Source organism: Astatotilapia calliptera, chromosome 10, assembly GCF_900246225.1.
Source record: "Astatotilapia calliptera chromosome 10, fAstCal1.2, whole genome shotgun sequence".
In the NCBI taxonomy this organism is placed as follows: domain Eukaryota; kingdom Metazoa; phylum Chordata; class Actinopteri; order Cichliformes; family Cichlidae; genus Astatotilapia; species Astatotilapia calliptera.
Genome location: NC_039311.1, coordinates 23778666 through 23806029, shown reverse-complemented (window position 1 = coordinate 23806029; position 27364 = coordinate 23778666). Strand labels below are relative to the sequence as shown.

The window sequence follows — 27364 nt, the reverse complement described above, 5'->3', positions numbered from 1 at the left end:
AACAGAAAGATAGGAGAGAGAATGAAAGGGAATTAAAAAAAAAAAAAAAAAAAAAAAAAAAGCGGGAACAAGGCTGAGGTCCAAATCATTTTCTAACTAAGCCTCCCGCTCCATCTCCTAAAATCTGCTGACAAACAATAAAGAAGGTGAATCGGAGCCAGGGAGCCTCGGGCTCTGCCAAAAACCCGGGAGGAGAAAGAGCAAAAGGGGACGACAGGTGGGAGGAGGGAAGGTGGGAGGGAGGGAGAAACACAGAGAGATGGAAGGCTGATCCAGAGCTCCCGTCTCCACTGCCATCGGGAGTTCATTAGCCTTTGGAAGGAAGGACGACAAGGACAGAGATTGAGGATGAGCACTCTGCCCTTCACCCTCTAGTAACCCCGACTACCTGCACCTCCCATCCTTTACCCTACATCTTGTCTTTCATCTTCTATTACTACCTTTCACCTCCCTCTGTCGCTGTCTTCGACTACCTCCTCAACAACTCATCGCCTTTGTTCTGCCTCTCTTTTAAGTTTATCCTAATTTCTGGCAGTTCAAAACACACATGTAGCATCTCGACACATGTACATTAAATACAAATAAGCGCAGTAAAGGCTTATTTTCCTCTCGAATCACCGTGCGTTCCTACAGCAAAGGAAGGCCGGACATACTGTTTCTATCTGTTGTTTACTCCCCTCGCTCAGCACAAAAACATACACATACCTACTCCTGAAACTCTTCCCATCAGGAGCTCAGGCGGCATCTGTCAGCCTGTCCATCAATGTGCTTACAACTAGACTTTTATTTTTATTTTCTTCCCCTGGAAATAAGAGTAGGAGGTAGAGAGAGAGAAGAGAATAACCCAGCAAACCAGGAAGAAAGGGGAAAATGTGTCTGAGCATAATAACACATTTTAAATGTTTCTGCTTTTTAACTTTGTGCACGAGTCACCTGAGACTCTACAACTGTGGGCTTCACCTCTATTTTCAGAAATGACCCTACATCTTGTGTGCTTAAAACTAACTTAAATATTTCACAGATTTTCACAGATATACTATATTACTTAAACACATGTACATATAATATGCATCTCTTAGTACGGCTGATGTAGTTAAAAGGGTCCTATTATCCCCATTTTCACTTGCCTCGAGTTAGTTTGCATAATTTACAGATCAAAATAATCCTCATTAAATTAGGCCTTGGTGCAGCATGTAACCCTCCCTTTAAGCTAATTGGCTGCCCCATCTAAACAAAAAGTCTGAACATTAAATAGATGAGGCTTCTCATAGTCAAAGTTTTGTGCCTGAAGATATCTTACGGATATCTGCTGCCTGTGTAAATTCAGGGCCACTCGAATAGGTTTTGCCAAATACCCTTGCTCTTATTTTGACAGTTCAGTCGCTGCATACAGCAGTGGCCCCTCAGACAAACTCTAATTCTACCTTCTTGGACCACAGCTGGTCATGATATACTCCTCTGGAGATCCACTGTGAGCAGGAGGGTCACCCTAACCAGAGCCTGCAGCAGGCTGACAGCTAGTGCTGCTACTCTGTAGTCCTCTGAGGCTACAGAGTAGAACAAGGACTACCTCCACCAGCTGCAGTCCAAGACGATAGCACTGAAGTCTGTCTGTAGGATGAGGAACTTATTGCAACAGATTCTTTTTGTTCTCTGCTATTTATTCTGAAAAAGCATATATGGGATTACATATTACTTCAGTTAATAAAGGGTGGGTGAGCTTTCTTTCGTGTGCATACACAAGCGTGCATGCCCTGCTTTGCTACTGCAGCAGTTCTGTGGGCAACACAAGCATAATCCCTCATTATTTGAAACTTTGGGCTGGTTTACAGTATCAGAAAAAAAGGATAAAGCAATATGTGCTAATTCCTGTGCAATACCACTATAAAAATAATTCTAGTGAATAGGGCTGGGCCATATCATACCGTTCACGGTAATACCGGTATAATGTTGGGCAACGACAAGAAAATGAAATATCACGATAGAATATGGGTAAAACGCGCATGCGCAGTGCCTTTGTTTACATACGCACATGGCGGCGACGCAGAATGACAAGGGCGAAAGCGGATCGTTGAATGAAACGGATGAACTAGGTTTGTAAAAATGCTCCAACTTCAGTGGTGTGGAACTGGTTTGGCTTTCGTCCGTCAGACACACAACAAAGCACTATTTTTGGTAGAGCATGCTAGCGGGCCGTCGTTATTACCGTGTTTTTTGGAAAATACGGCACACTTAAAATCAATCCTTTGATTTTTCTGAAAGTCGACAGATTATAATCCCGTGTGCTTTATGTATGAATTCTGGTTGTGTTTACTGACCTCGAAACGATTTTATGTGGTACACGGCGCTCGAAAATCTGTCAAATGTTTTAGTACAACTTTGCTAAGCTACGAACCCGCAGCGCTTGATGGATTGTCGGAGCATTACGGCTATCGTAGGCAGGCACCTCGCGGAGTGATACGTACTGTGCTTCAACATAATATTACCGTATTGTGTGTGTATAACCTCTTTTTAAGTTTTGTGGATATTATACATGGTTATGCTGAGGATATGTCGGCCAGTTTCCACTGGAAATGCCTTTTGGTTAAACTGTCAGCAAGGAATTTGCATTTGCACTGTTACGTTTTTATACAACTTTAATGTAAAAAACAGCTGCTTGTTTAAGTGAAAATACATTGATGGGGGTTTTTTTCACTAATAAAGTTGTGGAGTTGTAAAGTATTTTGTCTAGTGTCAATTATATCGTCAGTTATATCGTTATCGCAAATTTTCAAATCTATATCGTGATAAATATTTTTGGTCATATCGCCCTGCTCTAATAGTGAACTAGCTTTACTCAATTACAACATGAGACGGCCAATATAAAGTCGACAGAAGTCATTCAAACCATGTTTTGACAGACAACACGAAAGGCCAATGACAACGAGAGCAGCACAGTGCTGAACCATTGATGTGATGGGTATAGAGTTAGAGCCATAACAGGTTAGACTAATGCATCCAGCAGCCACTGCAGCTGTACACAGTATACAAGTATGTCAGGAGTGCGAGCGACACTCCAACATCAGATCTGTGATCCGGTCACACATCTAGTCCATATATAATCCTGACTGCCCACTTCGTTGAGACAGTCCTGCCATAAGAGGACCAGAGCTGAATGAATAGCTCATTTTTGCTTATTTTCTCCTTTGTTTACATGTGAATTTTTCTTGAATTTACCCACTTTGCTTATTTTAAACTAATCAAATAATTTATTTTTCCATTTTGTTTGTGTTCTCCCGTAAGACTTGAAGCTTTCGACTGGTCAGACCTACATCTGTGGTTTCACACAAAATTTCCAAACAAGCAAAGACCCCACGTTCAGTCTGTCACAAATCCTTTTGGAGCTGCATCGGAAAGGACATCCAGGGTAAAAAAAAAAAAAAAAAAAAAAAAAAAAAACAATAGCAGGTTCTATATATACCTAAGTTTTTTTTATTTAAAATATAATTTTATAATGCTCTACATTTAAGTCTGACAGAAATAGTCATTACACTGATATGAAAAAATTATAATAACAAGTTTTTTTTCCCGACACAGTTTTTGTTCAAAAAGGCTTTCCTGTAAAATGTAACAAAACAAAAAACAAAACAAAAAAAAAAGCATCATTAATTTTTCTGAAAAAACATCTGGTGCACCGCAGCATCCACTGCTCTCATTCAGTCAACAAGGGACAGGTTTTGCAGACCAAACAGTTAGGAAGCACATTCCAATTACTCCTGCAAAAGTCTTCTCTTGAAATATGTTCCACATTTTCCTCCTCGCCAGTGTTCTGTGCAGGTGTGCAGACTTTGCAATTATCCCTTAATAACAAGGCTGACTCACAGTGACACGAGAAAAAAATATATAAAAATGAAAACACCCCCTCTCCCCTTGAAGTCTGACGTCATCTCCTGCTCACAGAACAGCAGGTTAGCATGTGCACGCATGCACACGCACAAGAAGCCGCTAATGAGGTTCTAGGCCACAGCGGGGTCATCTGCTTCGAGCAAACACTGACAGAACACATCAGGGTAATGCATAAAAACATGCCTGCGGCATTTAAGCCAACACATGGTTTGTTTCGTGCTGCAAAACCTCTAAGACACGACAAAAATCTGTGCAGGACAAACTAATTAACACAATCTGAACTAAGCTAAACTGTAAGTGAACTAATGGCAACTCCACATATGAATTTATTCTGAATAAAACATTAAAGTTTTTGTTGTTAAAAGTATTTTCTACTTTCCTGATTTTTTTAGCATATTTGTCTTAAATTTGTCATCATCAGACACATTTTAATATTCCAGTTAAATACAAAATACAGCTTTTAAATGCTGATTTCATTTATTAAGAGTTATCCAAACCTGAGTTATCCAAAATTAATTGTGCCACTCCTCATATTAAATCATGAAAAAAACTGATTAACCATATTTTTTTGGAAAGCTGAGTTCAACTTTACAAGCAGCTGCCAGTCTTAGTGCCAGACCTGTTGAGCATTTCTAAGACTTTATTACTTCAATAAACCACAGCGACAGTCAACAGTGGTATTACCTTCCCAGTAATGGTCCACCTACCAAATGAGCTCATCAACGACTCATCCAGGTTGTCATAAAAGAACCCAAACAACATCTAAAGGACTGCTGGTCTTATTTGCCTCAGTTAAGGTCAGGTCATATCAACAGTCAAACATGGTGGCGGTAGTGAGATGATGTGGGGCTGCTTTGCTGTTTCAGGACCTGGACACTTTGCTGTAACTGATGATCACACCAGCAAGTTCACCTCTGAATATCTCAAAAAACAAAAGAAACAAAATGAATGTTTTGGAGTGGCCCAGTCAAAGTCCAGACTTAAATCTAATTGAGATGCTTCGGCATGACCCTAGACAGGCTGTTCATGCCGAAATAGCCTCGAATAAATCTGGAAAGAAGAGTGTGCCAAAATTCCTCCGCAGTGATGTAAAAGACTATCATTGGTGAGTATCTCAAACGCATGATTGCAATTTATGCTGCCAAGGGTGGCGGTGGCACAACCAGTTATTAGGTTTAGGGGGCAATTTTTACACAGGGTAGGTTTTGAATGATCTTTTTTATCCCTTAATAAATTAAACCACCATTGAAAAACTGCATTTTGCATTTACTCTGATCTTTGTCTAATGATAAACGTTTGAATGTGACAAGTATGCAAAAACTTCAGGAAGGGGGCAAATATATAAATAGTGCTGTGAAAAAGCATGTAGGAAACACAAAGTAACAATAATAATGAAAAAAATTAAGAATGTTTAATCGTCTCAAACTACAAGAAATTTCAGCTGAACAGTTACAGTATTGTGACACAGATACACAAATCCTCCTCAGCTAGTAGCCCACATGCTGCTGGGTTAGTTAGTTGGTTACTAAGCAGATCAGAGCAGAGAGCTATGAACATGACAGCTAGCCAACACGCCTGAAGGCGGCCATACACACACACACGCTCAGCTGGTTCCCATCCTTCCTATACGACAAATCTCCAAATCTAACTCTTAAAAAACAACAACAACAACAACAACAACAACAACAACAACAACAAAAACTATACACGCTTTCGCAGCCTTCATCAGCGATGTGCGTAAAAACATCCATTTGTGTGTGTGTGTGACGGATTGAGGGTACGGTTTAAGTGACGTCAGCCGTCCATTCATGAACAGCATCTCTCCTCCTCCTCCTCATCATCACCTACGTAGCCAGCTAATGCGATACAACACACCACGTGGGGGACCTTACCCCCTTTTCCAGCCAATCAGAGCTGAGCGCTTAACGCAGCAGACACTAATACTCACAGACACACACGCAACACTACACCCACGCCTAGACACACGTGTGAGTACGGGCACATGTGAGGCTTAAAAGGTCTGCAAATGACATGGTGTGAAGGGAGTGGCGGTACGATGGATGGATGATGGAGAAGTTGGTGGAGAAAAGCACAAAAGAGTGGATGGAGTACAGAAAGAGAGGGAGAGTTGAATGAGATGGAGCAATGGAAGATGAAGAAGCAACTGAAATACAGACGACTGGCTGGAGGGCTGTCATCAAAAATGTGGAAGCAAAATAACAACAGCACTCATCCGCATTCGCTGATTTTGTAAACAACCACTGTCTCTAGGCGAGCGAAGAGAGACCCGAGGGAGGGAAGGTGGGGAGCGGGAGAGAAATGAGCATGAGTGAGAACAAGATAGCACTGCATCAGAAAAAGATATGAAAAAAAAATTAAGAAGGGGCTAGAGGGATAGAGAGAGAGCTGTTATACCCCCACACACCGTGACTCATCTCCGGTTTCATACCCAGCGGGAGGAGGACGGTTGTGTGTCTGTGTTTGTGTTTGTGTGAGGAAGACAATCTGAGGTGAAGGTATGTATTTGTGCGCATCTGTGTAATCGCTACCTGCATCCATACTTGAGGATCAGAGTAGGCATGAAGCACGTGGAGTTGTTGGCATATGTGCACAGGTCTTGCTTGCAAGTGGCGATCGTGATGATGATGATAATGATGCACATGTGGGAGGGAAGGCTGTCATTACTGGGAACATCTAACAAATCTCCAGACAATTCAATTGATTCAACGCTAGAGCCACTTCAGCCTTTCTGAACTAAAAAAAAAAAATTAATAAATTGCTCCATCCATTAATAATTAGCACTAATAGGCAGATATACTTGTGTTCTTTGGAGGTGCTCCAGGCAAATGTTGAAGAGTAGGTGGCCACAAAAAAAAAAAAAATCACACAGGAGGCAAATGCCCCAGTTATAACACATTAATCCTGCAGACATCTGACTTGCAGCATCACCATCTGCATCCACGTGTCATGTCCTGGTGGTGTTGTTGTTTCCCCCCCCCTCCAGGTATGAATGCATCTGCCACACTCAGAGAGAGCTCTGACTTAGAGGTAAACAACAGCCCCCCCCCCTTTTCTGACGCCAGCTAGATCAGCACAGCACGAAGCAGGAGGAAGGGGGCAGAGAGAAGTTGCTCTAATTCCTTGATGTGTGTATGCTTGCGTGCCCAGCCTTCCTAAAAGCAGTACAGCTTCCGCTGGTCCCTTTTGCCCGAACCCCCCTCCCTCCATTTACCGAGCAGTGAAGAAACCTGCAAATCCCCAGGGCCTGCAAATTGTTTGGTGCCACCAACACCCCAACCCCACCCCATCCCAGACCTCCTCCTCTCTTCACAACTTCACCTCATGCGCCTCTCCATGTGTGCGACCCTCAACACCCCCGCAAGTTTTCTTTTTTTCATTGTTTATATTTAAAATATCCCACACGACTCACCCCACTGCCGCGAACAATTACGCCCCGAAAAAATATAAATGCATAATAACAACAATAACCACACTCTTGGATACGCTCCAACTAACCAGCTCGCACTCTTTTGATTCCCACGGGGGGAGCTGGCTCGTTTACGTCACATTTTTCAAGCACAACAACATGGCCCGAGTTTCCCCGGTTAATTTCATGTCCCTGCAGTGAGTGCACCGGCTCTGCTTTCAAAGGCGCTGTTTGTCTTTTCTTCACTGCAACACGTAAAGCGCATATCCCCACGCCTCACCCACAACATCGCCACCTCTCCTGGACCCGTTTGCCCCGCTCACTGGCGGAGCGCCACAGCCGCGACTGTAACTCACAAGTCCGCTGCGAGAAAGTCCGTACACAGCTGCTAGCCTAGCTCTGATATAGCACTAGCAGCAGCAGCAAAGTGGACTTCGGATGTTTATTTTCTTCTACTTTTATTTATTTATTTTTTTACTAAATCAGCGTTATTTCTTATTTTACCTTGATCGCTGTCTGCTTCGGGTACAGAGACGTCCTCAGTCCTGGACGGCGGGCGATTCCCAGAGATTAGGAGATCATTGGGAGCCAGGCACATGTAGTTCAACAGCGGAGGCGGTTTAGGACTAATTCAGCGTGCCCACTCGGTGCCCTGGCAGGCTGTTAGCAGTGCAGCTAAAAAAGCTGGCTCCTGGTCCACGCTAGGTGACAGGACTGTCCCTTCCCCTCCCCTCACCTCACCTCACCTCTCGGTGTGTTGACAGCGCGTCAGCTCTGCAAAGACCTACGACCGAGTCCAAATCCGAAATAAAAATCCCCCCCCAGCCAAAAAAAGTGGCAGCCAGGATGAGATACAGCCTCCACAAGTCAATAACAAACGGAGCGGGTGCAGCGGCCGGTCCTGCTACCGTTCACGGCGTAACGGGCTGCGAGGTGCGCACAACATAGCGCTCACAGGAAAGCGTGTCGCATTTTGCAAAAAGCAACCCCAAACGTGGTGTCAAAATCCGACTGTTTTCCTCTCCGGTGCCAGCCGCACGGGAGGAGGAGCAGGAGGAGAAGCGAGGATTTAAAAAGAAAACGAAATAAAGAAAAAGAAAAAAGGGTCTGCTTTATTTCCAAGCGATGAGTCAGTAAATATTGCAAGCCAGTTTCGCAACGTCCCCTTCCTTCAAAAATAAAACACAGCGCTCTCTCCTCCTCGTCTTCTTCACTTGCTCCGGTGCCTTGCCTCGCTTCCACTCCTCTGCCCGGTGCTGTGTACGTGCACACCGCTCTGCACAAATGCACAGGCGGGTCTTCTCTTGCTAGCCCTCTCCCTCCCACCCCCCGGGAAAGAAAAAAATAAAAAAGACAACACAGAATGAGAGAAAAATCAGCTCTTATCATCAGCTTGAAAACTCTTTTGGCGCCATATTTATGGCGTACTTTCAATTCACTGTTACCGCAAACTGCACTTCCTACTCTGACAAACGCTAGATTACTGCGCCTCGGAGAGGAGATCGTGGGGATTGAACCTTCCTTCACCTGCCAGTTCTGTCACAGTGATACAGCATTACTGTATGGAAGAAAGTTATGTAATGCAATCACATACACGCGCGCGCGCGCACACACACACACACACAAAACACATCTCAGCTATTTTAAATTATGAATATTATCCTTAAGAATTAATAGATCACTCATCCATCAATGCACATTTGGCTATATGAGCTCAGAGAGATGAATAGTTTTTTGAGCTGTGTCTAAGTTATTATCATATCCCTAAAAAAAAGTAGCTTCTTCATTCATAGGAAGAAAAATAAAACTGTTAAAAAAATATCTGACAAAGTGCTGCCGACTGAAACCTTCTCTGTATATGAAAAGATAACCAAACATCAACAACAACAATGGCTGACATGTGACTGCAATAACTGGGTTTAGAAGAGAGTTTAGAGCCTGAATAAGGTGCGCTTGATCAATAGTTCTCTGGATGGTTTTCCTTGGACACTGGCTGCTTTTTTACTCATTTCCAGTCCAGTTCTTGTTCCTTACGATTTTCAGAAGCTACTTAACACTGACATATGAATCATTAAAATCATAAAAAGGCTCCTAACTAATGGGATGAACCAGTGTTGTGTCTACACAGAACAGAGAACTCAGCAAAGAACCAATTTTACATTTTATCTTTAGGCACTTTTTTACTAACTGTGACAAAGCATATATTTTTTCCCATTTCTTTTATCTAATACTTGTAAAATTCCAACGCTAATGTGGTTATAAAGGCATAAAATAGCATTTAGGCAGCAACAAGGTGATTCTTAAAGAGGTTTTAGCTGAAAACATATCCAAGCACGGTGTGCAGTGTCAATTAATGGCAGGCCTGAAAACTACCTATAGCAGTTCCTTTTATTTTATTTTATTTTATTTTATTTTATTTTATTTTATTCAGAGATCTGACACAGTGGTACACTGGTAGATCCTGCATTTTTAGCTGATCACTGAAGCCTCCTCAGAGATGATGTCAGTTAAAAAGGTGGCAGTCAAGAAGTCTTTCTTAAGGAAAGGAAACAGAGAGAAAACACTAAAGTATCTCCACACAAGCCCTGGTCTGAAAATCAGTGGCAACAGGTCTGATGGAGTGGTGAATCCAGATGGGAAACTTTTGATTTGAATCATTAGTGAGTGATTACTGTAAAACACAATGAAGGCTCTGTGATGGTTTTAGAGCTGGATGTCAGGTAGTGGTGCTGGGGATCTTGTCAAAATTGATGTAATTATGAAATCTGAAATGTACCATCAGACTTTGATCCAAGTTCTAAACCCTCTGCTAACGGTTTCATTTGTCAATATCACAATGATCCCAAACCCACGGTCAATGCAGTAAAAGCATTCATGGATACAAAAGCATAAATTGAACACTATCGGTCATGGATTGGCCTCCCCACAGCCCAGACCTCAACATTGTTAAAACAGTTTGGGATTAGCCAACAGCTAACGTCCAAAGAAGAGGTAATACCGAATTCTTGCCATCACCATTAACTGCTTTCAAAGTTACTGACATCTGGCGTTTTACTTCAAAGTGAGAAACTCTTTAACTCTAAGTGATAATATCTCTCCACAAGTGATTGATTTGCACACAGTGATCCATAGGAAATAGCTGGCAAGTAAATTACTTTCCTTCACATTTTCTCTAAAATCTATATTTAAAGGGGAAGAGGGTGTTTGATCAATATGCAGTCTACTCCCATCTACTGTCTCTAAATCACTGTCCTCCTCAGCTGTTATCAAGCAGGATTATTTATTTATTTTTGCCCCTCTCTTACAGTCTTTTGCGAAGTCATTTGAGGTGCTCACAAGCGAATCTGTCTTCATTTCCCAGTGAAAGAAAAGGTCTCCTTTTCATTCAGTATGTGTAGCTTTTAACTCTGCACCTCTGCAGTGACAGTGCATCATCTCCACTGCTGTAACTCATCTTGGCTCCGAATCTAAAATGTCTGGTCAATACACACAGACGCAGAGCCAGGAGGCATGCTGAAATTAAGGTCATTCGGATGAACAAATGGGACAATTTGACTTTTATGAAACATGCAGACCTACAACCGGCAGTACACACTCACACAAACACACACAAAAACATGCACAGTGCTCATCCTAGCTATATCAGGTGTCACTCAGACAGCGGGGAGAGAGAAAGGGGCAGAGGAATAGAGGGTGTGATGCTGTTTTGCACAAAGTGAAATGAGGCAGTGAAGGACACAGAGGAGGGATCTCTCTGGCACACATTCAAATGCAACAGCAGCATCCCAGGTTTTTTTTTTCCTTCCTCCCCTCTCTCACTCTCCTGCACATAATACAGGCAGGTAGCGTCTCCCGAGGAAACAGCTTGTGACCCCCCTCCACGGTCGCTTTAATGTGCACTAATGCAATTTCCTGGCCGATGAGATGCACACGTTGTTTATTTAGGAAGCAGATCTAGGTCAAATGGTAGTTGTAGTTTTTTTATTTAATCTGCCGGCTGCACTTTTTGGATGGGGTTTTTAGTTTTTAAGAGGTAGCTATTAGGAATCATCAGGCTAACACAATTTTGATTACATCAAATTACAAAATGTATTCCTTTTTTTAAACTATTACAAATGATGTTGAAACTTTTGCCCATCAAGCAACACCATCGTAGCGGCATCTGATCGGGCTCAAATGCAGTCCGTAGCACACAACAATGACCTCAAACATACAGCCAGAGTCAATTAAGATTTATCTTCAGCTACAAAAAGAACAAGGCGTCCTACACCAGATGGTATGGCCCCCACAGACCGAGATGGAATCAGTGTGGGATTACAAAAGTGACAGAAGCACTTGAGACAGCTTAAATTCACACAATTGTGCAAAGTTCCTCAAGCATTTGAAAGAACCTGCCTGCTGGCTGGGTGGGGAACGCTTTTAAATGTAAAGAATTCGAATACAGCTTATGCGTTTTATTGTTTTCTTCTGTCTGTAGAATGATCAATCATACATGGCATCCTTATAAGATCCATAACATTTGCACAGTGCTTTATATCGTATCTACATACCTGAGACATAAAAAGTGTTTTTTTGTAAGGGGATAACTCAGACGTCCTATTTGTCTTGTTTTTTCTGCACTGGAGTTTCGGTGCGATGAATTAAACTGTGAATTAATTAAACATTTCCAGGAGAGAGAGACAGGTGATGTAGAAGTCAAGCATAAGAGCAATATTAAACCTATCCTTGGACTGCTTATGTGAAGCTTTATTAAGTTATTGATAATTTAAGTGCTTATTTTGCTTAAGTAAGAGCAGCAATAGCAGAATAAAAAGCTGAAAAAGGAAATGTTATCGCTGTCAAATGCAAGCAGGTGGATAAAAAAGGTGGATAAAAAGGTAGATTACATTTGGAAATGTAGTTGACTCCAAGTATCTCATACTATATTATATAACATTTAAGTACAGCGAAGGTACCACAAAACCTCAACTACGCACATTATATACATTCACTAGCCACTATATTACATCTTGCTAATACTGCATTCGACTCACTTTTGCCTTCAGAGCTGCTAAAATTCTATGTGGCACAGATTCAACAACAAGTTGGAAGAATTTCTCAGTTATTTTGGACCACACTGACATGACAGCATCACACAGCTGCTGCAGATTTGTCAGCTATACATCCATGATATGAATCTCCCATTCTACCAAATCTCAAAAGTGCTATATTGGATTCAGATCATGTGACTCTGGAGGCCATTTGAGTACAAATCAGTGCTCACTGTCATATTGAAGAAACCAGTTTGAGATTATTTGAACTTTGTTGGTACCTTATCATGCTGAAGCAACAATCAGAAGATGTGTACACTGTCGCCAGGTCAACAACAATATTCGGGTAAGCTGTGGGGTTTCAATGATGCCAAAATGTACCAAGAAAATATTTCCCACACCCTTACACCAGAAGATTTTTCTTTCATTTTGTTTACAATAAATTCTGACTCTGCTATCTGAATGTTGCAGCAGAAATCGAGACTCATCAGACCAAGAAGTCCTGTATTGGTGAACCTGTGAAAACTGTAGCTTCAGTTTCCTGTTCTTGACTGACAGGAGTGGTGCCAGGTGTGGTCTGCTGTATGGAGCACATCTGCTTCAAGGTTTTATGTGTTGCACTTCTAGATATGCTCTTCTGCATATGTTGGTTGTAACAAGCAGTCATTTCAGTTACTGTTGCTTTCCTATTCAGCCTGAAGCAGTCTGGCCATCCCATTTTAAGTAAGCCCTAAAAATGACTGTGCAGGTATTGAATTACTTAGACCTGCGTGCCATCAGCAACCATGGGACTTTTTACCAAGTCACTTAAATCACCTTTCTTTGCATTTTGATGCTCATTTTGAACTTCTGCAGACTGAGTTGCTGCCATGTGATTGGCTCACTAGATATTTGCATTAACAAGCAATAGACTAGGTGTGTCTAATGAAGTGGCCATTAAGTGTATATATGAAAAAACAGAAGAAGATGTCATGGTCCTGGTCATTTTTACCCAGCGTTCTTAGTTTTCTTGTGTTTTTGTATTTTGTTAGTTCATTATTTATTCTGCGGTTCCTAGGTTGTTCAGTTTAGTTTATTGGATTCACCCTTGTGTCTCTGCCCTCTGTGTCTCTCTATGTGTCTGTGTTTATATTGTGGTGTGAGTTCTTGTGCCGTGGTTCCCTTCATGTTTTTTTCTATTTTTTCCATGTTTCCCCAGCGTGTTCCCTCGCTCCCTCGTCTGCCTCTCCTCCACTCCCACATCATGTTTCCTGTTTTATCGTGAAGGTCCCACGTTTTCGTGTTCATTCTGTTCAGTCCAGTCTCCCCTGTCACGTTATGGTTATTAGTGTCAGCTGTGTTCCTAGTGTGTTCTCACTTCCTTGTTATTCCTCTGTGAATTTAGGTCAGCGTCTCCCTCAGTTCTCTGTTGCGTCCTCCCTCATGGCTGCGTGTCTCTCCCTGTGTTTCCCCAGGAGTTCATATTCGTAGATTTTCCCAGTTTAGTTTTGTATTGCTCCCTGTGTTCCCAGCAACAAAACTGTATTTTGAGTTCACATTTTGCTTTAGTGAGTTTGCATTTGAGTCCAATTCCTGCCTGAACGCAGCCCGTTCATGACAGAAGATTTCTTAAAAATTTGCTTTACCAACTAGAGAAATTGTTCAGAGTTATCAACAATTAACAAAAGGAAAGGTATAAAAATAAATGCATGCAAAAATAAACAACCAGTAACAAAAACGCAAGAATAAAAAGCAATCAAACAAACAATCATTTGTGTAGAAGATCAGTAATGGGACGTAATGCTAATTGAATTGCTAAACGCTAAAGCTAGGCTAATATTTTTAATAATGTTATATAGTTTTGCTGATAGCTAGCTATTGCTTAACAATATTTTACAGCTGATCAGCTGATTGTGACATTTACTGACTAAAATGTAAATCACATACGACACAAATGCAGTGAAGTTTTAATTTTGTGCGTACGCTACTAACCTGAGTGGCCCTTAAGGTGCACAAACACCAGGATTTGAACAGATGTGCCCATTTATTCGGTTTATAAAGTATGTATTCTTCCTGCTGTACTCTGCCAGTTTGAGTCACATGTTAATTTTACAATTTATTTTTTTCTTTTTTAAATTCACTGTCTTACAACCTTTTCAGAAGCATTCTTTTAGTTGTAGATTGCAGTATTAGCCATCAAAATCATTTCAGACTTTGACAATAGACTTTTTGGTGGCAGTCCCTCTGAAAGCACAGTTGTAATTATTAACTTTAATAATGTTGGCAGTCATTTTAAGTAAGTCTTTTCCAGGGTTTGGTATCAAGCTCCTAGTGAGGCTTGTAAACCTGTTCTTACATTTATGTACCGTGTTTTAAAATTATTGGTTAGTAAATTTGCTTTAACATGATTTCCATCTCTTGGATTCATTAGATCTTTATGGGCAAATACTTTCTCCTCAAAACTAAATTAAAAACACAGGGCACTTACAGGAGGCCCAGTTCTTTATTTCATTCTGCTTAAGTATGCTTCAGGGATACATTTGAAGGCTTACTTTTTACCACATTATAGCAAAATGTTTATCTAAACTCCCCTAAAATTACCACAGTCTCACCATCTATTGACTAGTGTTACTGCACTCAGCTTCCCCAGTTTTTTGGTCTTCTAGCACATGAGTTTCCCACCTTTATTTTCATGTGCCAGAACAGCTTTTATTCTCATGGGTCCAATTTGTACTGATTTGTGCCCCAAATTAACATTTTCCACTGTTAAAATCCACCGTTTGGAACTCAGAGGGGTTGTTAAAATCAATCAGGTAGGTTTAGAAAAAGATTTTGGTTAAAAGTAGTTGCCTTCTTTCAAAGCACCCCACTTTGGACCACATCATAGACAGCATAAAAGAAGGATAAAAATTCTTGGCCCCAAAAAGTAAAGCCAGTGTGACAATCATTTAAACTGGCAATTACTTTTCAATTAACACCAGGGAGTGAAGTCTATGGGACAATGATCCTTTAACGTCACTTCTGTACCATGATGAGTTTAGGTGCTCAGTCCCACATTTTGTATCGTATTGAATGAAACAGTTACGTTTTGTGAATTTTTGGTCGTTCTCTGTTTCAGAAAGGAGGTTTAACCAGTTCACTTGTTTCAAAACAACAAGAGCGCAAAAGCAACCGTCTGAAGTCTTCGGAATGGATTTGCGCCTCACATTCTTCTGTTCTGGTTTTGCTGGAATTCTGTATTTTACTTAGGACTTTTCATCAGCCACAGAAAAGGCTTGGCTTTTGTTGAAGAATCACCCTGCGTGTGTTGCATTTGAGTCCTCCACGTTAAACAAAATACAGCTAGTTGTATAGTAGGTTTACAGAACGTGGACCTGCTGCTAATACAGGCAGAAACAGATTAATATTCTTACATATAGTACTGCTTATCCTCTTACACTTTTACTTTTAAATAACCTTTATATGCAGGAAATAATTGCATATTGTAGTAAAGCTGACAAATGTAGAAAAAGCTGAAATAGTGTCGTAGCAGTTCTGATCTTATGTTCACCATGACTGTTAAATATTGGGATTTATTAACTTGATGCAGTAACATCTTTGTTTTGCAGGCTGGGGATTTTGACATGGCAAAAGCCGATTGATTCGGCCTTCTCTTTGACGAGGGAGAACCACCTCTTAACCAGATCACCTCTTTACCCCGAGGAGCTGCTCAGAGCTTTCAGTGTACCAGAGGAGGAGATGATCCACAACTTCTTTCATTTCAGCTGAGTTTACCTGTGTTAAAGCACAGGACCAGACACCCTGACTACTTCGGAGTGAACCGGACTTTACGCTGACTTATCTGACTAAAGCTAGCTAACAGGCTACAAACAAGAGGAAATTTGAGCCTCAGGAAATCCCAGAGACATGTTCCTGGATTATCAGTTTAAGATGAGGAGCACTCTAATTATGATGGTTACCGTTCTGTGAAATAGTCACTATTATTTTGTGAACACCTTATTCTTATTTTATTTTAAATGAAGAATTTAAACTACCCTGTGGTAGTATTGCTCAGTGTGTCTTTCTCTCTTAAACCCCTCTTACAAACTCAGGCTCTGGTCCTACCCAACATTTCAATATTCTGCAAACCTCAGGTGCATTATGTTTGCATCTGCCAATAAATATTTGTATGTTGTGTATCTCTTTGTGCTTCGTCTGTGTCATTTTTCACTTTTGAAGATAGCTTAGACTTGTTTGAGTCTAAGCTATCTTAGACTCAAACAAGTCTATCTTATCGCCTCTGTCAGTGCGCCCCAGGGTGGCTGTGGCTACAATGTAGCTTGCCATCACCTGTGTGTGAATGTGTGTGTGAATGGGTGGATGACTGGTTGTGTGAAGCACTTTGGGGTCCTTAGGGACTAGTAAAGCGCTATACAAATACAGGCCATTTACCATTCATCTACTTTCATTTTCATTTATAAATGCTTTATAAGGCATAAATAGATAAGGTTACACAAAATATAACAACTACTAACAGGTTGATGATTGTTAGACATGATAAATTATATAATGAACATGTTATACATCAGGTTATCAATAATAAACTGTATTTAGAAACTACATGCTTTATAAATGGTGAATTAAGCACTTACCAATGAATAGTGCTTAATGGTGTGTCATTATAATAAGTTGTTACCCAGATTCTCCAGAAACATAGAAATATGTTTTCTGTGTTACACTTTGAATAAAATATGGATTTCTGAGATTCTGTTTTTATTTCTACTTTACAGAGCGTCACAGCTTTTTGGGAATTTGGGTTAGAGGTTTATGTGGTATGACATGAAGCATTTATACAGTGATCGGTGCAACAGTGACAGTTATTTTGGGAGCTGTCCTGTTGTCCATTATCTGTACAGACTCAATGCCACGGAAAAAAACAAATGTACTGTCACTTTTCAAAACTTACGCTTATTTAATTAAAAACAGTGACAGCTGCAGAGTCGTTTCCAAAAGCACAAAGTCGGCAAAAACAAAGAATCTCAGATTCTCATCTTTTGTGTTTTTTTACGGGTAAAAGTCTTTAACAAAATATGTCTGTGCAGCTTGCTGGTAAAGTCGCTGATTATCATCCACCTACCACAGTTACAACAAACAATAACAGCACACACACACACACAGCATCAGCCAACATTACGCTATTTTTCCATGACATAGGTTGCATTTGATTTTCATAACCACATATTACGGAAAATAAGATCAATATGTGAATACTGAAGATGACAATGCTCCTCAGAAAGCAGCTGTGGGTTTGTGTTACCGCAGAGTGCTTGTGTACACATATTACAGACATGCACACTATCACGGCCCCGGTATCCATGTCAACTGCAATTAGGCCAATAGATTTGTATGCACCCTGAATTTTCTTTCTTTAATTTTAAAACACTAGGTCAGGATTCAGGACCTGAAATAGCTAGCAGGCTCTACTGTTCCAGCATCACTACATGTCAAGAGCACTACTTTTTAATTAGTCGGGGTCCCAGGGTGACAGACTGCATCTCTCGGGTCCCGAGCCTAAAATGTTCAAAGCACCCGTCGTGTGTGGGAAACTAAAGTCAATGCAATGTCAAGTGGAGCCTAATTCTGACATTCCTCCTCAAAAAATAAAACCCTTTTTCAGTGAGTTTAAATGTCATAATCTTCATTTAAGTCAAATTTTAACATTATAGAAGTTGTTCTCTCATCTACTTGGAGTTGTAAAAATGTGGCTCATTTATATATTTATTATTTTTTATATTCATTTATTTTCACATCAATTTTATTTATGCAGTGCCAAATCACAACAGCAGTTGCCTCAAGGTAAGGTAGACCCTACAATAATACATCCAGAAAAAAACCCAACAATCATATGACTCCCTATGAGCAAGCACTTTGGCGACAGTGGGAAGGAAAAACTCCCTTTTAACAGGAAGAAACCTCCTATATATATAGGCAGATGGTCGCCTACACACACACACACACACACACACACACACACACACACACACACACACACACATATATATATATAACCTAGAAGTCCCGAGGTCAAAATGGGAGATGCCCCCAAGGGTGGTGGAGAATGACCGAGCTAAGATCCTGTGGGACTTCCAGATACAGACGGACAAAATGGTGGTGGCTAACCAACCGGACATAGTGGTGGTAGACAAACAGAAGAAGACGGCCGTAGTGATCGATGTAGCGGTTCCGAATGACAGCAATATCAGGAAGAAGGAACACGAGAAGCTGGAGAAATACCAAGGGCTCAGAGAAGAGCTCGAGAGGATGTGGAGGGTGAAGGTAACGGTGGTCCCCGTGGTAATCGGAGCACTAGGTGCGGTGACTCCCAAGCTAGGCGAGTGGCTCCAGCAGATCCCGGGAATAACATCGGAGATCTCTGTCCAGAAGAGCGCAGTCCTGGGAACAGCTAAGATACTGCGCAGGACCCTCAAGCTCCCAGGCCTCTGGTAGAGGACCCGAGCTTGAAGGATAAACCGCCCGCAGGGGCGTGCTGGGTGTTTTTTTTTTATATATATATATATATATATATATATATATATATATATACTGAGACAAGTGTTAACAAGCAGCAAGCAGAGCAGATGTACCTGATGAAGTTGGACAAGAAGATGATTCAGGAAACATCAACATTTGAGTTAAAATAACAGCAGACAGTAAACAGTGGCCTCCATGGCTTTCCAGATGGGCAAAAGGTAATTTCAGTGTTTATCGAAGGGATTCATGTCATTTGAGCAGAAACACATGATGTTTGTTGGTATTTGCTGTCACAGATGCTGCTTTTGTTTTCGAGCACCTTCCTTGGCGAATCGTGAGTTAAGGCATGAAATTCAATAGATCAGTATTGGCCTCCTTATGATAACTCACTCGACTGCGTGCAGTTTCTGAAGGTTTAACTTTTGCTATGTTAATAAAGATTGAACAAACTTCCCCATGAGGTGTAAATCCACTGACACTTTACGGAGAGGGTTAATTCTTCCTCACTGGCGCACCCCCAGGTCTCTGGCTGAAAGGCTTACCTGTTGTCTGTCTTTCCCCAATTACAGCGTTCTCCTGAGTAAGCATACATTAGGTGACTCATCAAAAACGGCTGTCTGCCAGTGCTGGCTGGAACAGTGTATTATTTCAGCATCAGTGTATATTTCAAGCCGAGAGGGGAAGAGTGAAGCCATAAACTTAATGGGTTAGTCCACTCAATAAAGTGGTGACTTGTATGACTTGGAAGGGACCCAGAAATATAACATGCCCTGGAGTGCCGCCGATGGTTTTTCTGTGGGAATTGGAGAGGAGGTGAAAGTGGATCTGCATGTACTTGTGAGTTTTCTTGTCTATAGGACTCGTCTGAGGTACATCTGAAGAGGCTACACTCAGTATTTAATATAGGTGTTCAGATGCGTACATTATACATGTGCATTTATGAGGAAACATCAATCCTCAGTGCGCAGAGATTGTGTGTTTTTGTGTTGCAAACTTAGCAGGCAGATGGAAGATTAAGACAGCACCGTGTTCCTTTGGAGTTTGCTCATGCCTCCGTGTTCTTTTGTGATGGTGCGTGAAACACTCAGTTCGGAGCAGCAGGAGAATGCAGCCTGTCAAGATGAAGCTTTGCAACCACTTGAAGTAAACTGACACTGCGTGGAAATAGAATTGCAATGTTCAAGGCTCCACTGGAAACGAGGTGAAGATAAAACATCTGGGCGTTTAAAAGGCAAATAAGGGGACTGTCAGAAATCATTTTCAACTTAGTTATTCAGCAAATAAAGCCAATAAACACAGCCAGTGCAACAGCTTGACTCATTCATCACAGAGTTGTGTTTCTTTATTGTTATTTTTGGTTGCTCAGATATATCTTTTATATGTGGCACTAACCTTGAGAGACACACCAAAAAAAATCAGGCTAAAAAATAAATCCTGGCACGCTGCTTGATGATTTGACCTCCATTAAATTGGGGTTAACTGAGCAGTCACGCACAAGTGAAACGACTGCAAAGAGCAGCCTGGCCTTTGCTAAGTGCCTATAGTGTTCACTGCACTTCACAAGGTCCTTACCTTCACATAAAGATGACTCCATATTTCTTCTTCTTCTTCCCCACATCTTTTTTCAGCTTCTCATCAGTGTTTCCGTCACATTAAATAAAATCCTGTCTGGTTCTGCACAGACGTTATTTCATGTTTGCACGTCTGAGTTTTGTTCCAACCTGCTTGGCCTGTTAGTCCCTCTAGATTGTGTCTCTCCGGCGTTCCTACGAGACAAATCTCATATGCTTTAGATGTTTACATAACCGGATACGCTTGGTGTGCGTGTCTTCTATAAATATTTGCCTGCCTATTGCATTCAGCCTTATAAAATTACATAACAACAATAATGGAAAACAAATGTATCATTTTTCACTTTTCACTGTTTATCTTCTCAATCAATTCCAACTTGCAACTCTTCTTTGTGGTCATTTTTGCAGCCCTTAAGCCACATTTCAAGTCTATTGATTATTTATTACCATGCAGAGCATAAAGCTACTCGGACTAGACCCTTTAATCTCACTGTTATTAGATGGATTTCGCTGTGCTCTGAAACGCAGCGACTGAGCAGTGTGCTTGTCTGTCTGTCCCTCTGAATTCATGTTGGCTTGCCTTTCCCTGGAATCCCTCTGCATATCAATGACTTCATGTCAAAACAAGCCCCAAATCCTCTGCTGTGTGCGAGTGAGAGCGTCATAAGGATGGAAGACTCTTGTAGGCTTATGCAGCGCACATATCTGTGCAGACAGAGGGAAATGGAGCCTGCCTGTGTGTGTCCCTGTGTGTGTGTTTGAGTATATCTGTGAGCTTGAATGACTGTCCATAAGCTCCTTTCCATAGACTGGAGGTCCAGTGTTTCTCTCTGATCATTCCTGGCAGGCTGGTCAAGTGCATAGAGATTTCACTCAAGTAAGAAGGAAAAAAAAACATGAAAGCGAGTGAGCGAGCATGTGGTGCAAACATTTCACTGACACACTACCTGCTCCGTGAATTTCAAACATGGAAAGACGGCACAGAAGGAGGGGGGGAGAAGCCCCGGGAAGCCTAAAGCTGTGTTGGCCCAACTACAGTCTACAGTCAGCTAATGTGGCTTCTTGGCAGCCGTTAAAGGCGGTGAGTGGCTCTCCTTAAATTTTGAGACTGCTGCACGTAAAAAGCAAAAACACGGATTCAATTAACATTACGGATGGCTTCGTTTCATTCATGCGAATCAGTGTCAGGGTCCAGGAATTACCACTTAACACGGAACACAGACTTATCCTTGAAGTGATCTCATCTGCTTTGATTAGTCAGACGATTAGAAGAAATGCGATCAAAAGCATTCCTGCCATGTAAGTGAATTCTTTTAATCACACTACACTCAGACCTCAGTAAATGTTCTGATTTTTTCAAAATAATACTTTAATAAATGCTAACTTATTATGTGCTTTAACAAAAAAAAATTAAAATATTTTTCCAACAAATTTAACAAAAAAATCTCATTTATATCTGCAGTCCCTGGGTGGAGTCTTTCAATAAATGAAATATTCAATATTTTTTTAAAAATAAAATAAAATTAAAAACAAGTAATAGTCAGAAGACAGTCATTTTCTGAGCTAAGATGGGGTGTTATGTTGTAGATTGAAGTACCAAAGATAAGTTTGAACATTTCTTAAAGCAATATTAAAACCAATAGAATCGTAATGACGCTGTTTCAGTTTTTAAAAAGTAAGAAAATAACGTTGAAAAAAACTTTTTTAAATTTATAATATAATATAATGTTTTTTAAATGTGTGTACATGGCAAGGCTACATTTACTAAGCCATGTTAAATTCTCTTTTTGCGCTTGTTGGTTTTAGTTGTTACAGTATAGTTTATTATATATTTACTTAATTACAAAAAAATCTGGAATAGATAAATAAATGCAGAAATTGAGACATGAGATATAAATGTAAGAGAAAGCTCTCTAGATTATCTGAGAGGGATAATAATTACTGTCCATTACTGCCTGACTGTGGAGGGCCAAGAGTCCCAGAATGCAATAAATAAATACAAAATTAAACAATTAATTAAATGCATTGATAACAAATTTAAATTTGAAATAAATAATGACAAAAATTCAATTAAATTCACAATTTAAAAAAAAAATTCTGGTTCGTTTGCTGTTACTTGCATAGCCAGTGAAGATAGATCGATACCAGATAATTGTTTGATGCGTCATCACAGAATTATTAGTGATGTGTGCAGTCAGGTATCCCAGAAAGCATTTTGAACAAAACTAGTTGCCTTTTATAGCTGAGCAACTTGACGGAGTGGTTATAAAACTGTATAAATATTTTTTTTAAAAACCCACAGGTAATTACATCTCCTTTTTTTTTCATTGTAAATACTAAGCACCTGATGTCATCAGTTATGCTGCTGGCGCACTGTAAGCTCTGTCTTCTGCCCTACTTGCCAAGTGGGAAGTAACAAGTGTGCAAGTACAAACTCTGTGTACTTGTCACTGAGAAACACCCACTGAAAGAAACAACTCCACACCAAAACAGTGGGTTTAACTATATCGGCTTTAACCCCACTCCCCGAATGGGTGAGGCTGACACAATAAATTCATGAACCATAAAATAATCAATTAGATAGTAAAATAATATTATTGATTTTTAAATAAAATGAATTTATATGTTAATTTATTAATTATTTGATACATTATTTCTTAATTATGGCACTTCATAGTATCTCTGAAGCACACTGCATATGAAATATTGAGAGTTGCTGTTCACGTTTGGATGTAAACCACCGCTCTGCTCCACCACTGCGTGGCGCTGTGGAAAACAAGCAGGGCTGTAAGACGACTTCAAAGACCCGCTTGAAAGGACAGGAAGTCGCTTTTGTTGTCTTGGCCGAGGGAGAGCAAGATGTCTTCCCTGGACGTTCAGGATTTTATCCAGCAAAACCGAGCTGTGGCCGAGCAGGTGGAGAACTACAGAGGCTACTGGGAGAGCGACAAGCACTGGGAGCCCAGGCGGGAGTTCATCCTGCGGAACTTGAATGACTTTGAAGACTCGCAGCTGGACCACCTGCTCTCCCTCTCAATGGTGTGGGCCAACAACGTCTTCCTCGGCTGCCGGTGGGTAAACACAGCGTGCTTTCATGCCTCTAATTAAAGCCTGCTGACGGACACTTTTTCTAAGACAGCCGCTCCACAGCTCCCTCAGCCCGGGATGACTAACCACTGTTTTTAAGTTTAGTCTTCCTTATTAAACAAACTAAAGGGTTGCTAAAGGGTAACAACCAGTGTTCTCTTTTCTCTGAAATTGTTATTAGTTTAATTTTAGATTTAGTATTTACTTACTTACTTATTATTATTATTGTTGTTGTTGTTGTTGTTCCTGCTGCTTACTTACCCCAAACTATTTATATTCAGAGTTTATTGTTTATAGTGAGGTTTATTTTCCGCTGGTGGGCTCGGTGCTGCCCCCTGCAGCACTGGAGTCGTCTGCATAAGCTGCAATGCTACTCTGCTACATTTGCTGCTATGGAAGCCCGTTTCCGCCACTAAAAAAAAAAAAAAAAGGATCCATAACTCAAAATTTTGAGTTATTTTCTTGAAATTTCAAGTTATTATCTCGAAATTTCAAGTTATTATCTCGAAATTTCAAGTTATTATCTCGAAATTTCGAGTTATTATCTCGAAATTTCGACATATTAACTCAAAATTTTGAGAAAAGCAACTCGAAATTTCGAGTTAGCGCTGCCAATCAGTAATCTACGTGAATGACGTCATTTCCATGTTACCCGGAAGCTGAAGCCCTCAGCTACAAATGCTACAGCTAAGCTACCGGTATTACATCCAGTCGTGAATGCACAGATTGCTGAGTGTTTTCAGCCTGGCTTCACAAATGATGTGTTATTAGCTGAATCACATGGTGTTACTATCAGCAAACATACTTTAATTTGTTGGGATCCGTTTTTGAGTGCGCGGTCCTGCGCCATATGCTTCCGGGTAACAAGAAAGCGACCTCATTCACGTATATTTTTGATTGACAGAGCTAACTCGAAATTTTGAGAAAAGTAACTCGAAATTTCGAGTTATTTTCTCGAAATTTCGAGTTATGGATACTAGGTTTTTTTTTTTTTTTTTAGTGGCGGAAACGGGCTTCCATATGCTGCAGACGATGCTGAGTTTGTAAAGATTTGTGAAGATATCCTGCTGGATAAATTATGTGGTTATACATTTTTTAAATGGCCCTAAAAATTGTGGTTCAGGGAAAAAATATAATGTATGTATAATGGAAATATCAAATGCAATATTGCATTGATATCAGTATATCAGATGTTTGTGCCGGCTACTGGACAACATCCAGTCTTTCTTCACTGGAAAAACAGTCTTTGGTTATCAAGTGGGTCTCTTTATAAAGTTACAGGCCTTGTTTTCAATTTAACCTATTTTTGTTACTGTTTGTGGTGGCATCTTATGTTTTTATATATGGTGTATATGGTAAAAATTCTGCCACATAAGAAATTGAAACCCTACGATTTAGCGATCCTCTAACCCCAAGCACTTGGCCAAAGTTGAGGGGAAAATCTGCCCTTAAAAATCTCCTCTGACTGGTTGCAGTGTTGTGAAAAACTATTTAAAATGATAAGTGGTTTCTTGATTCAAAAGGTCTGGTAGTAGTCAGGTCTGGGTAACCCACTCTCCAAACTCATGTTTAGCGTGTGCGGGCAGATATAGCTAACCTTGCAACAGCAAGTATGGATGTGCAATCCCAGAGAAGCTACACTACCTGTGCAATGTGAATGGGCTTCATGGTTCTGCCTCACTCTACTAGCAATTACATGGATGTTAGCAAAAAGCAGAACTAGGGTGGGCTGTCTTTTTGTTGCCTCTCCAGTGCACATGTCACTTTCTTTTGCAACAAAGCAGGTTTCTTCTTCCCGGCTGACTAGATTGATTTACTGACATTTGTGATATACTGTGATTATGAAATGCATGCCTGACTTGATATGAATGATTTGGATGGACTCTTAGACAGAAACTGTTTTTTGTTTTTCCAGTTATTTAAAACAAAATCTGTATTTTTTGTTACACACCAAACAACTTAACAGATCGACTTGTCATTGTAGTAATCTGTAATTGCAGCCACTGGGGTCTGCGACTGGTATTAGCTTTTGGACAGCAATAAACCCACAAAATTGGATTTTCATTTCAGTGAGTTTGAGGGCGCTCGAGGAGCAGCGCTGGCTGTTGAAGTGCATATTGGATGTCTTCTGTGATTACACCTTCTAAAAGACATTAATCCTCGGAATTGGTATAGGGTGCAATCATGCAAAAATGCCAGATAAAAGGGTATCACTATTTTTTCATCCATAAGTTTGCACTCAAAGGTGAATCAGAAGCAGGACTAAATTTCATTTATATGAAGGGAAATGTGTAGGAGGTGAAGAAACCATTCACATCTGTTAACTTTATCGAAGAATAAACAATTCTTCTCTTACCAGTATTATAGTTTTCTGTTGTTCAGTGATGTTATTTTCCCAGTGCACTATATCCTTACAGAAGAATATAAAGCACACGGATGAATTCTGGTTTAATGAAGTGTTATGTCTCATAATCGATGGCAGGTATAGCACAGAGCTGCTGGAAAAAGTGAAGGAAATGGCTGAAGGCATCGTAGTGGAGGACGCACCGGTCTTCAAGACGAGAGATGAGATTGTTAAGAAGCAACAGGTATGTCTGTGAACACACACACGCAGCATATACATACAGCTATAATGACAGTCTTTGTTCATGGATCTCTCTGCTCCGTCACAGGGTCGATGACCGGACCAGTCATGCTGGATCAACACAGACTGGATTCAGCTTTTATCACGTCAGACTTTTTTTTTTTTTTTTTAAATAGTTTTACAATCCTGGTGTTTTTAACCCTTACCTTACCTAACCCTAACCCTTTGTGAGGAGTTCAGACATCAAAAGACATTTTTATTTTGAGCCAAAAAACTGGCCTTTTCAGACTTTCAGCCTTTTTTATTTGTGCACAAACAGCAGCGGTGTCTGCGGGAGTTTGTGAGCCCCACTGCTCGACTATTTCAATCACAGTTTTACTTTTTTTATTTTTTAAAAAATGTGTTTTTTAAATGTAGCTTCAAACTAAAGATGACACTGGTGTTCTTGTCTGAAGCACAATAAAGAACTTGTTTTATCATTTTTGTGTGGTCATTGCTGTCTAGGTCTGTGCCTCCTCCTGGTCACATTGTTTTTGACTACATTATGGAGCCACTCCATAGTTAATCATATACGGCAATAAAATACAAATACTGCTACTTATAACTATGTCGGTTCAACGAGCTCCGACATGTAGAAAAGTGAACTTTAGTTAAAAGTAAAGCTACAGAGGTTAACATGAAAGCTGTTAACTTACTCTGGCACGGTGTGTTGGCAGCTGTCTTATTTTACATGGCAGCAATACCTGCAGCAAGCAGGGGTGACTCTAAAGGGTGCACTAGACCATATTTACTTGAAGGCTTTAGCAACATTATTTTGCAGATTTCTCTGAATACATTAAAACAATTTAATCAATATGTTTCAAAATATGAAAATTAAAGCTTTTTTGCAGACCAGTGAAAATATAGGTCAGTAAAACTCTTGAGCAGCTGACCTGGGGCTGTGAGGCTGAACACTCGATTATTATTAACATTAATTATTAACATGTGCACCGTCAGAACGTCTGTTTTCTTCAGCAGGAAGCTTTGCAAAAGCACAGGGCAAGCCTCAGTTCTGAGAATGCTGATATAATTGCTTCTCTTCATTACAACCACCACATTCTCCTTTAAAGGCTTACAGACACGCATACCAAGTGATTCACAAGCAAAGTTAAACACGCAGACATGCACTCACCAAACTGACTTCATCCCACAGATTCAATACTGTGAGAACTGTTTTTTAGTTCTAATATATGAGAGCTTCCCAAAAGACTATTTCATCTTAAGCCACGGTTTAGTGACTTAACATTAACAT

The 27364-nt window shown here is 40.5% G+C and overlaps 2 protein-coding genes across 3 annotated transcripts in view; one reads left to right on the top strand and one right to left on the bottom strand.

Moving 5' to 3' along the window:
* Positions 1-8802, bottom strand: part of jade2 (jade family PHD finger 2) — a 235932-nt gene extending 227130 nt beyond the window's left edge. For both annotated transcript variants that reach the window (XM_026183096.1, XM_026183097.1), the window contains exon 1: positions 7817-8802. The gene's annotated coding sequence lies outside the window, so the exon portion shown is untranslated. The remainder of the gene's footprint in view (positions 1-7816) is intronic.
* Positions 8803-23213: 14411 nt separating this feature from the next.
* cdkn2aipnl (CDKN2A interacting protein N-terminal like) lies at positions 23214-26552 on the top strand. Its single transcript, XM_026181977.1, has 3 exons — positions 23214-23473; positions 25972-26077; positions 26162-26552. The coding sequence occupies exons 1-3, from the start codon at positions 23262-23264 to the stop codon at positions 26168-26170; spliced, it is 327 nt and encodes a 108-aa protein (XP_026037762.1). The 5' UTR covers positions 23214-23261; the 3' UTR covers positions 26171-26552.
* Positions 26553-27364: the final 812 nt, after the last annotated feature.

Coding starts and splice junctions, on each gene's coding strand:
- cdkn2aipnl (XM_026181977.1), top strand. CDS start 23,262: ATGTCTTCCCTGGACGTTCAGGATTTTATCCAGCAAAACCGAGCTGTG. Junction 23,474..25,971: donor AACGTCTTCCTCGGCTGCCG/GTGGGTAAACAC, acceptor AATCGATGGCAG/GTATAGCACAGAGCTGCTGG.